The sequence below is a fragment of the Canis aureus genome, chromosome 31 (genome assembly GCF_053574225.1).
Source record: "Canis aureus isolate CA01 chromosome 31, VMU_Caureus_v.1.0, whole genome shotgun sequence".
Taxonomy (NCBI): Eukaryota; Metazoa; Chordata; class Mammalia; order Carnivora; family Canidae; genus Canis; species Canis aureus.
In genome coordinates this window covers 23,354,770-23,367,020 of record NC_135641.1, presented here as the reverse complement: position 1 = coordinate 23,367,020, position 12,251 = coordinate 23,354,770, and the positions used below count along the sequence as shown (strand labels likewise).

The 12,251-nt window shown below is 43.1% G+C and overlaps 1 protein-coding gene and 1 non-coding gene across 2 annotated transcripts in view; both read left to right on the top strand.

Annotated features, from left to right (window-relative positions):
* Nucleotides 1-12,251, top strand: part of ETV5 (ETS variant transcription factor 5) — a 59,321-nt gene that overhangs the window by 20,079 nt on the left and 26,991 nt on the right. The window contains exons 6-7 of the mRNA XM_077879991.1: nucleotides 8,123-8,252; nucleotides 9,179-9,466. Coding sequence (XP_077736117.1) covers nucleotides 8,123-8,252; nucleotides 9,179-9,466 — 418 coding nt within the window. The remainder of the gene's footprint in view (nucleotides 1-8,122; nucleotides 8,253-9,178; nucleotides 9,467-12,251) is intronic.
* Nucleotides 1,849-1,952, top strand: LOC144302785 (U6 spliceosomal RNA). The gene has a single exon (XR_013369842.1). It is a non-coding gene; the product is annotated as a U6 spliceosomal RNA (small nuclear RNA).

Here is a 12,251-nt window from a genome sequence, read left to right as displayed (position 1 = left end):
TATTTTTGGAAACTGTTGCCAGGCAGAATTAATGTGAGCTTTTCTGATGGGTTTGAGCATGTTTCTTATTTGGTTTGGAAATCCAAAAGGCATCTCCTTTCCCAGATGTTCTTTTTAAGTGCCAGGACCTATCCACTTACTTTATCTCTCTTGAACCTTCTTGGTTCCCAGAACAGAGTATTATCTCTTGTTCTTGTCATTCACTAGTAGTGCTGTAGCAATTACAAAGAATATTGAGACATTAGGAATATATTTTATGCTTGAAATGAATTTTTAGTCTACTCAGCCCTAAAATAAAGACCTATTTCTGACCTCTTCTGGTAGTACGGTAGAACTTAAAATGTAAGCCTCAGTCTGTTTACCTCTTTTTTTCTAACTGGCTATTTGCACTTTGTCTCAAAATTTGTCCAAAAAAGCCAGAGCTAAGGAAAGGCAACAGTATACTGGAAAGTCAGCCTGTTGGCTTTGTTGTGCTCTTTAAACCGTAGGTCCCAAGGGACACTGCATCTGATGACTTCAAGCCCTCTGGTCTTTGCTAGTGGGGCACTCTGAGAAGTTAAGGGTACATGAGGAGAGAAGAGGTCACACTTACTCGTTCTGGGTGGCTTCTTTGGTTCTCTTTTGCCAGTGTTATGTTTATATTCACATGTCCTACTTGATGGTTTTTCCCTCTGCCTCTTTCCTTATAGTCTACTCACTGCCATAACCAAAGAACAATATGGGCTGATGTCTCGGGCTCTCCCCCACCCCATGCCTTCTTGAACTAAACAGCACGTATTTCCTTACTATGGAGGGAAATGAGGTGGGATGGTAGTGGCCTAAGAGAGGAACAGTGACCTAAAGCTGCTGGGAAAGGGAGTAGCTCAAGAATAGACCTTCACTTTAAAATTATGACTCTGGACTCTTGAGACGTCTCTGACCACAACTATATACATTCCACATTCAGAAGTTCAGTGAGAGGCCCTAGACACATAAACTAGCCACCCGAGACATAGTCTCATGGACATGCCATTTGGAAGCAGGTGTGGGTATTCTGGTCACCTTCCGTCATGAGACACAACTTTCCATGAAAGGTAAGAAGATCAATCGAGTGTGACCAAATAAGGTCCTCCCCCAAGGGCAGGCCTGCACAGCTGATTTGGGAAGGTGAATCTGCCCCGGATGAAAATATTGAAACTGAAGAAGGGAGGAGGAAAACCCCAAAACAAAACCTGAGCAATGACCCCCTGCCCCGCGGGTAGGGGGGTAGGTAGGCAAAGCCTGTGTGTGAAGCGTGAGAAATAACAATGGGCTTAGTCTGTCTCCCTCTCAGACTGCAGTGTCACTGATCAGCACTTTCTTTAACACTCAGCAACGACATGAATGCTATATGTATTCCCAACAAAGTCAGTGGCAAATTGAAACTTTGGTGATTACGGAAGCACCACAGGAAAGGCTTGTTAGACGAGGTGGGTTTTGTCTTTCTAAGGAAAAAAAAAATCCTTTTAAATCAAACTGTCGTTCATCCTATCATTCAACAAAAGTGTTTTCCTTTGTTTTGATCATATGTGCTGTAATAGTGAAGTTCACTGCCAGCACTGGCATGGGGTAGCTGCCTTGGACAGAGTCCACAAGCCTGTACTTGTGGGCAGGAAACAGATTTTGTCAGCAGAGGGAATTATTATTTCTCTTGAATGGGCCAGTTTGTCTATTTTTTCTATTTCAAAACAATTGGGTTATTTCTTTGGAAAACTGTTTCTATACCATCACAGAAGAAAGATTTTCTAAAATACAAGAAATCTTAATAAGTATTTATTAAACTCAATGATGCTGCTTAACAGAGCTGCTTTCTTTAAAAATGAGAAACTTATGCTCACTTCAGCAGCACATAGACTAAAATTGGAAGGATTCAGAGATTAGCATGGCTTCTCTGTAAGGATGACACACAAGTTCAGGAAGCATTCCATATTTTCCTAAAATAACACTCCATGTTAATAGTACTGGAATTAAAATAAAAACCTTAATACAAGCAAAGAGAAACTTAATTGATACATGGCAGTCACAAACTGTACAAACATTTAGATCAAGACTGAGAACTTATCAGAAGACAAGAAGACTCATTGTACCCCCCGAAAAGTACTACCCTCAAAGTAACCTCCATCCTGACTTTGCACACCATGTATTAGTTTCCTGTCCTTCTGAATGTTACATAAATGGACTCACACAGTATGTACTCTTTTGTGTCCAGCGTTTACTCAGCATATCTGTGAGATTCCATGCTGTTCAATGTAATTGTAATTTCTTTATTCTTATTTCTGTGTAGTGCTGAGATTTAGTGGGGTTATTAAGCCTATAGATAAATTTGGGAAGAATTGCTATCTCTACAATGTTAAGCTTTCCAACCCATGAATATGATATATCCTTCCATATATTGAGAGTTCTTTAATTTTCTTGTGCTTTGTAGTTTTTAGTTTAGGCATATTACATATCTTTTACTGGATGTGTGCCTACGTATCTCATGTTACTTGTCACTATTGTAAATTTATTTTTCAAATTTCACATGTATACAGTTCTTTTTTAGATTAGGCTTGTAGCTAGTGATCTTGGTAAATTAGCTTATTGATTCTTCTATTTTGTGGGTACTTTTATATTTTCTTTTTTTTTAAACGATTTTAAAGATTTTATTTATTTATTCATGAGAGACACACAGAGAGAGGCAGAGACACAGGCAGAGGGAGAAGCAGGCTCCCTGTGGGGAGCCCGATGTGGGACTCGATCCTGGGACCCCGGGATCACGACCTGAGCCCAAGGCAGATACTCAACCACTGAGCCACCCAGGCGTCCCGGTACTTTTATATTTTCTATGTACAAAATCAGGCCACCTGTGATTAATGCCAGTTATATTTCTTCCTTTCTAATCCTTTTGTTTTTTATTTGTTTTTTTTGACTTATTGAATTGGCTAAGGATCCAGCTTGATTTTTGATCACTGTGTCAGATAGAAAAATCTCCCAAGGAATTCCCATAATAACAAAGCCAACTATAAAGTTAAATGTAGTTGATCTAGATTTATTTTTTTAAGATTTTATTTATTTATTAATGAAAGACAGAGAGAGGCAGAGACACAGGCAGAGAGAGAAGCAGGCTCCATGCAGGGAGCCCGACGTGGGACTCGACCCCGGGTCTCCAGGATCAGGCCCTGGGCTGAAGTCGGTGCTAAACCGCTGAGCCACCCGGGCTGCCCTTGATCTAGATTTAATTTGGTGTTATAGTAGTCTACAAAGCAATATATTGTACTTTGTGTTGCACATTCACAGATAATGGACTAAAATCTGGTCAGACAGGAATCTTTGTCTTTTCTACCCCTGACAAGCAGAGACTTCCATATATATTTATTTGCATATGGTTCCTTAACAGAGTTCTTGCAGTTCATTAGGAGTCCAGACAGCTCACTCAAAGTGTTCTTGCCTCACAGGTGGCACTGAGAGGGGACTGTCCAGAAGCACTTTCAGGAGTGGCAGAGCATTTGGGGAGAGGGTATCCAGGGCAGTAATGTGGGTTCTGGCCAGCCAGTGACTCCTGTGGAAGATACCTGGTCTCCAAAGTCAGGTAGCTGTCTAAATAAGTAGAAGATAATGGTCAGCTGAAATATAGAAGGGAGAATGAGATCTTTTAGGTGGAATGGGAGGCAAGAACTGATAAGAAGCAGAGGCTACCGGAGTCAAGAGATGTTGGTTGCCAGTAGGAGGGAAGGAGGGATCCTGGGCATTTCAGTGGCCTAGGGACAGGGAAGGGATGAGTCGAATGGGGATACAGGTATATCAGATGTGCCTCCAGTTGGAGAATGTAGAGTAAACATGAGGATACAGACTCTGAGAGCTGGCAAAACGTATCCTTCCACTCTCCTCTGGTGTTGTCTTTCTTCTTCATCCCTTCCCCTATTTCTTTTTCTCTCAGATTCTCTCTAGGGGGCAATAAGATAGAATATGATAGAATCACCAAGCACTGTTTAGGTAGGAACCTCGACCACTTAAAGACCCGAGACTGTGCCAGATGACTTAACATTTTGAGCCTGGGCTCTCTCATCCTACTAAAAAGGGAAACCAAAAGTACCTTTCTCATTGAGTTGGGAAGATCGAATAAAATAATGTATGTAAGAGCAACTTGTCACAAAGTAAATGCTAAGGGGTCTGTCTGCTGCCTCTTTCTTTTCGGTCTACCTTGTTCTTTTCCAGAGGTCTTAGTTCTTATTCATTTTTTTTCTTTGTTCTAGAGCACTTTCAACCAGGTGTAATGTGATATTTTTGTTGTTTTTGTTGAAAAAAAAGGTTTATGTCCTCTATTTTTAGTGTGCAAAGTGGGTGAGTGAAATGTCTCCCATTTCTGTCAGTGCAGTAGATCACTGAAATGACAGAAGTGCTTGCGTCCTCTCTAATAACAGCAGCTCCAAGACTTGGAGCAATTACTTTGATTCCTTGAGCCTCACAGTCCTTATAAATGCAGGGGCTTGAATGAGGTGGACTGTGAGGCCCTGGTCTAACTATGATTGCATCTATGAGATGATGCCCAAAGTCCGATTCCTCACTAAATTGAGCGTACCACGAAGAAAAGGCCATGGCCGTTGGGCATGCCATCTGATCCCCTGCATCTCCAGGATGCCTAACCCATAGGAGATGCTCAGTGAGTGGGTGAATGGATGGAGGAGTGAATGATATCTTTACAACAACAAAGGTGATCCATATTCACTGGGGATTATTGTCAGGGCACCATGGGCTTTCTGGGCCCATTTTCTATAGTTCTGAGCTTAAATGCAGAATTTCTAATTGTAGAAAATGTTTGTCAACTTACGTAGTCAACTTTTTTGGCATTTCTTTTCCAGCTTCCTTTGGAGTTCGTGACCCTTTTTCATTCCAGTTCATTGCCATCCTTTGTAGTCCTAGGTCTCTGTCATCATTTAGGAAGCGATGCCTGTGCGAAGTTAAATACTCTATTTTTGAAAGCACAGTGTATAATTACACAACATCATAGCACCATCTGCAAGGTGCTGTGCCATTTTCTGTATTTCTCAAGGCAGCATCACATATCTCATTTTACAAAGGAGGGAACAGACTGAAAGCAAGGAGCATTCCTTGGGCTTCTAAGTCCTTGCTTTAAATACACCACTATCTCTGACTAATGCATGCCATAATTAGGTTCCTTCACACATCCTCTGGCCCAGCAGTCCCTTTGGAGAGCTGAGCCTTCTTCCTTACCACTCCAACGGCCCTTAATGGTTTTCTTGTCACTGATCTGGGAAACTTTCGAATCTCGCTCTGGCTGTGTTCCATTTCCTTCTCTCTCTCTCTCTCTCTCTCTCTCTCTCTCTCTTCATTCCTGGGGAAAAAATATTTATTTTTTTTAAAGATTTTATTTATTTATTCATGAGAAACACAGGCAGAGGGAGAAGCAGGCTCCATGCAAGGAGCCCGACATGGGACTTGATCCGGGAATCCAGGATGACGCCCCGAGCCAAAGGCAGACATTCAACCGCTGAGCCACCCAGGCGTCCCGTAAAAAATATTTATGACTAACACTGCCTCGCTTTGTAGGGTAGATGCAGTCCCAGCCTTCAAGGTTAAGAATTAATTGGAAACATAATCCACTTAGTCACTCATTGTGTTAGTCCATGGAGGCTGCTATAACAAAACATGACAGACAGGGTAACATATAAACAATAGAACTTTATTTCTCAAGTTGTAGAAGCTGGAAGTTTGAGATCAGGGTGCCAGTATGGTCCAGTGAAGGCTCTCTTCTTGTTTTGTCCTAGTGACTTCATGGCTCTGCCCTCATGACATAATCACCTCCCAAAGCCTCCCACTACCACCACCATCACATTAGGGATTAGGATTTCAACATATGAATTTGGAGGGTGGGGACACAGACATTCAGACCATAGCACTCATCAGCTGTTTCTTGAACTCCTCCTTTGTGTAGAGAGCATAAGATTCCAGGTGTAAGACAGTTTGGGGGTGGGATAATATACCATTTACTTTCGAGACAAAACAATAAGATACACACTAAGGGTACCGCATAGATTTGAAGAAATCGAGGCATTGGACTTGGCTGGCAGCTTAGATTCTCTCTCAACGTGGGTATATGATGTTCCTGAAGCCATTCGCAAATTTTTCTTTCTGGACATCTTTGGCTTACCCTCTGGTCTTGGTCTTGTCAGCAGAACTGGTTACTTTTTAAACAGTACTGTGAAAATGTCCATTCATTTCCAAAACCTGAAACAAGAAAATTGAGTGATACCATAATGGTCTACTTTCTAAATGTAAGTAAAATAGTGATTATAAATGATTTTAAGTAAAAAAAAGGAGATTTTTCAAGGTAATATAACTTTTGCTTACACTGGGGCATCATCAACCTTTCCTCATTATTTTTCCGTAACTTTTGTGACAAAAAGCTAATGAGAGGAAAGGCCATGGCAAAGAGAAGGGTGCTGAGAACCACTGGAATACCCACTGCATTGGAGAAGTGTTGTCCTGTGTCAGATTGTCTAATTGTCCCATTTCATTTACTAACCACATTCTAACAACAAGCTTAGCCATTTTCTGTGTCTGAATGTCTGAAAACATTTGATAACAATTGAGGCTTGGCTGCCATGATGTCACCATCAAAAAATCACAAGACTAAGGACTTCTAACTATAATCTTCCAGTTCCAAACTTATTCCATGTGTTTTGGAAAAGCAGTTGGCATGCTGTAGGAAAGGAATTATAAAAACCTATCCTTTCCGGTCAGCCATTGGCAGGACTTTGCTTATAAACTTATCTGTGATAGAGGCATCTATCTCGTTTGTTCACTCCTGAGACCTGAACGTGTGGTTGGAGGTGGCACCTGAGCAACCAGTTGGCCAGAAGATTGTTCGGTCTTATCAGCAGAAAACAGATGATCGTTTAGTTAAGTTTTAGGAGTAAGCATTGAGTCAAATCGAAATTTTAGTGGGTCACCAGGGCACTGATTGTGGTTAGCTATCTAAAGAGACTTTCGATAGAGTGGAGAGTTACTGTCACAAAATTTAACTCAAAAAAAAAAAAAAAATTTAACTCCCCGCTCCCCCAGCCTTCCTGATAGCTGGACAGAGAGCAGCAATTCTAACTCTTAACGTAGAAAACAGACCCCGTGGTGTAGCATCTTTTAGAGTTTGTCCTTCTACTTTGGGTAAAATGCCCTCTCTCAAAACAAGTTAAGTCCTAGATAAGACAGAAAAGGCCAACCTGGTTTTATTTTGTTTCATTTTGCTACCACGTAAAGCTACCTTGGTTTGAAAAACTTTGCCCTCTCAGTATCACATATGGAATATGCACTTGATTTCCAAACATTACGCAAGAGCTCTGTGTACTATTTCATCAATTTTGGAGAGGTGATTGGCACTTCTCTGAAAGGATTGGTTATGAAAACCTGCCCTTCTGGATTGGTCGGACGGAAAGGCACAGAGTATACACAAGCACAAAGGTTTCAAGGATTCGTCCTTAACTCAGTTAGCCTTAGCTAGGTTGTGGTTTGGCCCATTGTTGTATTCCTTTGCTTTTAAAATTTTTGAAACGCCATTAAGTATTTCTTACTCAGAACTGATATGTAGAGCTGCTTGACAAAGGACTTTTAAAAAGTCATATATTTAATTTATATGCCTCTGAATAAGAAATGTATTTGCCAGAACAGTTTCAAGCCTCTGGGAAGTTAATGTGCGATGTCTACCAGTATATCTGTGGCTGTTTTTGTCTTTTCTGGAAACAAAATTCTTCATGTCTGCAACCCTTGACATTCTATCACACCTGCATTTTTCTTGACGAACCGACACCTGCAGGAATTTTAAGGGTTTCAAAGCCTCTGCGAAAAGCAAACCCAACACCAACAAAATGGGGGGAGAAAAGACATGGTTAATTAAAAGTGTCAGATGATGACTTCCAACTTGAAAGAACTTTTCATTGGTTTTAGATGGAAGGCTCTGTGTTTAAGTGTTTGGCTTTCTCTGGCATGTGACTTGACATGACTTCCAAGAACAATCAGCTAGTTACAGGGGTTGCAGAAGGAAAGCATTGTGCTCCCTGTTAATCGGCTATCCTCTCTTTGTCCACCCCCTCCATCCCTCTTCTCATTGCAGTGGTGCTTCATGCCCCACCTCCAACCAAGATCAAACGGGAGCTGCACAGCCCCTCCTCGGAGCTGTCATCCTGTAGCCACGAGCAGGCTCTCGGTGCTAACTATGGAGAAAAGTGCCTCTACAGCTATTGGTAAGTGGAGCCAGAGAAAGGCTGGCCAGAAAGGAGCCGTCAGGCCGACGGCTTCAAGTGCTCTTCAGCAGACACTCAGAGTAGCGCTCAGAGTAGTCTCTCGTGGCAATGTCGGCCTCTAGGTGTGTAGCCCAGTACAGATGGGGCCTTTGTGCTGCACATAAAAAGTAAAACTGTTAGACGGGCTCCGCAGGGGAACTGTGTTCATGGGGTACTGAGCCCTCCTGAGGGAAAGAGCCTTGAATACTGGGATATTTGATCTGTGGCTTCTAGGGAGGGAAGATATACTTCTCCATGTCTAGCATATGTTAATGTGAACTTTAAGCACCAAAGAAGTAATCTTCAAATCAGAATATATGAAAAAGTCCCAGGGCCTGTGCCCTTTACTTAAGAATATCCAGGCCCCAGGAATGAAGCTTTAATTTTAAAGCATTCTTTGCTCTAGAAGATAAACATAGATCTGCCTGGAAGGGGGAGAAGAGCCGTTAATTCAAGTGATCTTACAGCAGAAAATTTATCTTCAATAGGGAATTTCACTGCTTCCCTGGGACCCTGGAGTACTTGGGAGAGGGGGCCAGGACCCTCCTCCCCAGGGCATAAGTTCCCCGCACCATCCATCCCTACAGGCGCATACATGGAAAATGCTCTTAGAAGGGGGAAAAAGGAAACCGGAAACAGAGGCTAAAATTATCTTTGAGAAGAATCACTAGAAGTGTTAAACAAGTCCCTGTGACGCAGTTGTGTTTGTCACTTTTCGGAGGTACAAATATTCCCTCGGGGCTGCCAGCAATTTAACTATGTTAATGCTGTCATTTCCTGGCAACATGGCCTGCAAGCTAGCCCAGGCGTCCTGGCCGACCTGGCCACCAAGGCTCGGCTCCATCTCCATCGCAGCTTAATGCTTCCTTTTCTCTTTCTGTTTCCAGTGCCTATGATAGGAAGCCTCCCTCCGGGTTCAAGCCATTAACCCCTCCCACCACCCCCCTGTCCCCCACCCATCAGAGCTCCCTCTTCCCCCCGCCCCAGCCAAGTCTGCCCACCCCTGCGCACGCCCCCGCGGCTGGCCCAGTACCAGGGGTGGGCCCTGCCCCTGCCCCCCACTCGCTTCCGGAACCTGGACCACAGCAGCAAACCTTTGCGGTCCCCCGGCCACCACATCAGCCCCTGCAGATGCCAAAGATGATGCCTGAAAACCAGTATCCATCAGAACAGAGGTGGGTGCTGATCCGGGCTGCTTTTGCTGCCTCCATCCTCCTCCCCTTGACCCCATGGGGAGAGAGGAAGGAGTTGCTTGTCTTTACCAGGTACCTATAAAGCTCTCATGGTGTTGAGGCATCTTGTCAGGTAAGATGAATAATAATAGGAATATGACCTGTTTATATACCACCCTGTTCTTGAGGTACTCAGAGGATCTATGAAGTAGGTGAAGGAGGGATTGTTAGTACCATCGCCCCATTATGGAGGTAGAAGAGTGACTTGACCAGGATACACAGTCTGTTGACGCTCACTGAGGGCGGGCTTCCTGACTCACTGGAGACTGCCTCCTGGTATTGAACCTTGGTTTATGCTACTGAAAAATACTGCATTAACATGGGAAGGTTGCTAAATTACAAAAGGTATTATTACTCGTCTGAGTTTAACACATTTTAACAGGAAATTAGCAAAAGACATTACTTGTAATTACCTACTTGTGAGATAGAAATCTTCTCCTTTCACTCCAGGTAGGTAGTTCTACATTCCTGATAAGGAAATTGAGGCATCAGGAGTAACTTGGCCAGAGTCTCATTCATCAAACAAACTAAAGTGAAAAGGGAACCTCCTCTGCAAACACCAAACTTAACTTCTTAGGTCCTAGCCTTGTAAGTCCATGATCTAGGTATTTTAGAATTCTGGATGCCTGTGGCCTTCCTTTGTACAGGGTGTTCTGGAGACCTCTTTCTTTTTATTTCAAGTCTCTCTGGAATATATATAGATGGGGAGTTGTCAGTGATGTTACCAAGAGTTGCAAGATGGTGACCGTTGCAGTTCCTTCCTCTCTTTCTTGTTTTGCATTGGCTGGGTGTAGGGCTGAGGGGCAAGAGAGGGAGGCTGTATGAATATATACCTTCCCAAGGCCTGGTCCAACCCAAATGCCTCCCAGTATTTGCTCAGGGGTCACATTATTTCTAGATGAAATACAGAAAAGAAAGACATTTTTCTCTGGTTTTGGTCCCCTTTGCCCCTTGCTGTGAAAGTCACCATAAAGACCTACATAATTTGGCTGATTAGTCTTTATTCCCCTAGCGAGGCCCAGAGCCATGAACACCAATGATACATAGGACCCAAGGGGCGAGTGTTGATTGGGGGGCTGGCTCAGTAGTGAGCCTTGGTTTCAATGGGAAGCTCATCCGAAGGAGACAGCTACCACTAAGCTTTGCCAGTTTATTGCCTTGTTAACAGCCTTACACTTCTTCAAGAGAATTCAGAAATTGGATTTTTATGTAAAAATTCCAGGTTGTATGGTTTTTTTTGTTGTTTTTTTGGTTTGTTTGTTTGGTTTTTTTTTTAAGTTGGCAACTAATTCAAATTAAAAACAACAGCAACATTTGCAGACTAAACAAAACCTCTCTGGGCAAAATCACTCTGCAAGGCTGCCAGTTGGTGAACTCAGGCCTGGATGCCATTTGTATTTCAAAAGCTTTTTGGTTTTGTGTTTTTTAAACAATATCTTCCTGATTTTCTGCAGAGATTATTAATTGAGGAGGAGGGATGGGGCGTACATATATTTGGTATATGAAATACTTAACAAACCTTGTATTTGTTACACTATGTGTATGGTGAGAATTACTCATGTTAAATCTCTTTTATACAGTTCCCTCTCAATCCCTGTTTCTTATCCAGAGGGCTTGAGTGAGGAGAATGTTTGTCCTCTTGCAGCCCAGGCAGACAGGAAGCCTTAGTCTTAGTGGTGATGAAGTAGGTTTGTTGCCAGGCTTCCCAGCCCCCCTCCACCCCCGAAAGGGGGAAGTTTGATCCTGAGATTCAGGAGTATCTGCCCTCAGGTGTCCAAAGAGAGAAAGGCAGGAACCAGAAACCAGATATTTCTTTTTAGCGGGGATTCCTCTGACATCTGCCTGTGGACTTAGTTCCCCTACAGTCTGCCATTAGGAGTAGAGGTCTATTTTTTAAAATATTTTATTTATTTATTCATGAGAGATACAGAGAGAGGCAGAGACATAGGCAGAGAGAGAAGCAGGCTCCCTGTGAGGAGCCTGATGTGGGACTTGATCCCGGACCCTGGGATCACGACCTGAGCCCAAGGCAGGTGTTCAACCGCTGAGCCACCCAGGCATCCCAGGAGTACAGGTTGAGAATAAAAAGACCTCTCGTGCTCTAGGCTGATACAGAGATCCTTGAGAGTACTAGGGTGAAGAGCAACACCTGGACACTTAGCCTTCTACCTGAGAACACTGTAGTTGCGAAGTTGCCAGTTACAGGAGTTCTCACAGGGGCTTATTTAAAATGCACATTCCTTACTCTGCCCCAGGTTTTGAGGTGGTGGGTCTGGGGGCATGACCTGGATATTTTATTGTCACACTTTGAAAAATCATGATATAGCTGTTTGTTCTACCCCCATCCTTACTCAAACCCACCTTTTCCTTATGCATCAAGTACCCAGTACTCTGAATTTTGTTCTTATTGCCCTTGTCTGTTATTAATGAGGGTATCCATGGGATATTTGTGTGATGCAGATTACACCAAAGACATGACAAATGATTTTGCTTGTAGATACTGGAGAGCACACAGAAAATGAGGCAAACTGGGCAGCCCAGGTGGCTCAGTGGTTTAGCACCGCCTTCAGCCCAGGGCCTGATCCTGGAGACCCAGGATCGAGTCCCACGTCAGGCTCCCTGCATGGAGCCTGCTTCTCCCTCTGCCTGTGTCTCTGCCTCTCTCTCTCTCTCTGTCTCTCATGAATAAATAAATAAAATCTTAAAAAAAAAGAAAGAAAGAAAATGA